Source organism: Nicotiana sylvestris, chromosome 8 (genome assembly GCF_000393655.2).
Source record: "Nicotiana sylvestris chromosome 8, ASM39365v2, whole genome shotgun sequence".
Taxonomy (NCBI): domain Eukaryota; kingdom Viridiplantae; phylum Streptophyta; class Magnoliopsida; order Solanales; family Solanaceae; genus Nicotiana; species Nicotiana sylvestris.
Genome location: NC_091064.1, coordinates 17,808,436 through 17,810,125, shown reverse-complemented (window position 1 = coordinate 17,810,125; position 1,690 = coordinate 17,808,436). Strand labels below are relative to the sequence as shown.

The window sequence follows — 1,690 nt, the reverse complement described above, 5'->3', positions numbered from 1 at the left end:
GCCATTTGCACATGGGTGGTAGGGTGTTGACAGGATCCTTTTGATCTTGTGGTCCTTGAGGAACTGAGTCACTTTGCTTCTGATGAATTGCTTCCCGTTATCACACGTTATTTCGGAAGGAATTCCGAATCGGCACATGATATGGTCCCAAATGAAATTAATGACTTCTTTTTCTCTTATTTTTTAGAAGGCATGTGCTTCAACCCATTTTGAGAAGTAGTCAGTCATAAATAAAATAAATCTAGCTTTACCTGGCGCCGTTGGTAGAGGTACGACGATGTCCATCCCCCATTTCATGAACGGACATGGAGACAAAACTGAATGTAGTTGTTCACCGGGTTGGTGAATCATTGGGGAGAATCTTTAGCATTTGTCACATTTGCAAACGAATTCTTTTGTGTCCTTCTCCATGCTATCCCAATAGTAGCTTGCCCTGATTATTTTTCGAACTAAGGAATCGGCACCGGAGTAATTTTCGTAGGTGCCCTCGTGGATCTCTTGGAGCACATAGTATGTATCTCCCGGCCCCAGGCATAATGCTAGAGGGCCATCAAAAGTTCTTCTGTAAAAAGTTCTACTTTCGTCGAGTGAGAATTGGGTTGCTTTGGTTTGCAGGGCCCTCGACTCTTTTGGGTCTGCGGGTAGCTTCCCGATCTCCAAATAATTGATATATTTATTTCTCCAATCCCATGTTAGGCTAGTGGAGTTGATCTCGGCATGGCCTTCCTTGATCACTGATTTGGATAGTTGAACAACAGATCCGGGGAGTATGTCATCTTCCTCGACAGACGATCCAAGGTTTGCGAGTGCATCAGCTTCACTATTCTCCTCTTGAGGTATGTGGACCAGGGTCCATTCTTTGAAGCAGTGCAACGTGATTTGAATTTCGTCTAAGTATCTTTGCATCCTGTCTTCCCGAACCACGAAGCTCCCATTTACCTGATTTACCACCAAGAGGGAATCGCACTTTGCTTCAATGACTACAGCTCCTATGCCTTTGGCCAATTCCAGATCTGCAATCACAGCCTCATACTCGGCTTCATTGTTAGTTAACCTTGTGGTTTTTATAGATTGTCTAATCACGCCGCCAGTTGATGGCCTTAGAACTATGCCAAGCCCGGACCCTCTTACGTTCGAGGCGCCGTCAGTGAACAGGGTCCATATCCCGGAAGATGTGCCCTTTTTTAGAAAAGGTTCTTTCTCGACCTTAGGTTCGAGAGAGGGAGTGAAGTCGGCTACAAAGTCTGCCAAAATTTGAGACTTCATAGCCGTCCGGGGCTGATACTCGATATCATATCCCTCAAGTTCGATGGCCCATTTGTCCAGTCGGCCCGATAATTAAGGTTTATGCATTATGCTTCGAAGGGGATATGTTGTTAATATGCAAATATGATGGCATTGGAAGTAAGTTTTCAATTTTCGAGACGCACTTACTAATGCAAGTGCTAGTTTTCCCAGGTGCAGATACCTAGTTTCAGCATCATCGAGGGTCCGACTTACATAATAAATAGGGAATTGTGTACCTTGTTCTTCTCGAACTAGTACACCACTTACCGCTATCTCGGATACGGCCAGGTATAAATACAATGTCTCATCCTCTTTTGGGGTGTGGAGCAAAGGCGGGCATGTCAGGTATCGCTTTTACTCCTCTAAGGCGCATTGGAATTTCGGAGTCCATTCAAAGTTGTTT

The 1,690-nt window shown here is 44.7% G+C and overlaps 1 protein-coding gene across 1 annotated transcript; it reads right to left on the bottom strand.

Moving 5' to 3' along the window:
* Positions 1-363: 363 nt before the first annotated feature.
* On the bottom strand, positions 364-1,266 carry LOC138874740 (uncharacterized). The gene has a single exon (XM_070153519.1). It carries the CDS (start codon positions 1,264-1,266, stop codon positions 364-366), a length of 903 nt encoding a protein of 300 aa, XP_070009620.1.
* Positions 1,267-1,690: the final 424 nt, after the last annotated feature.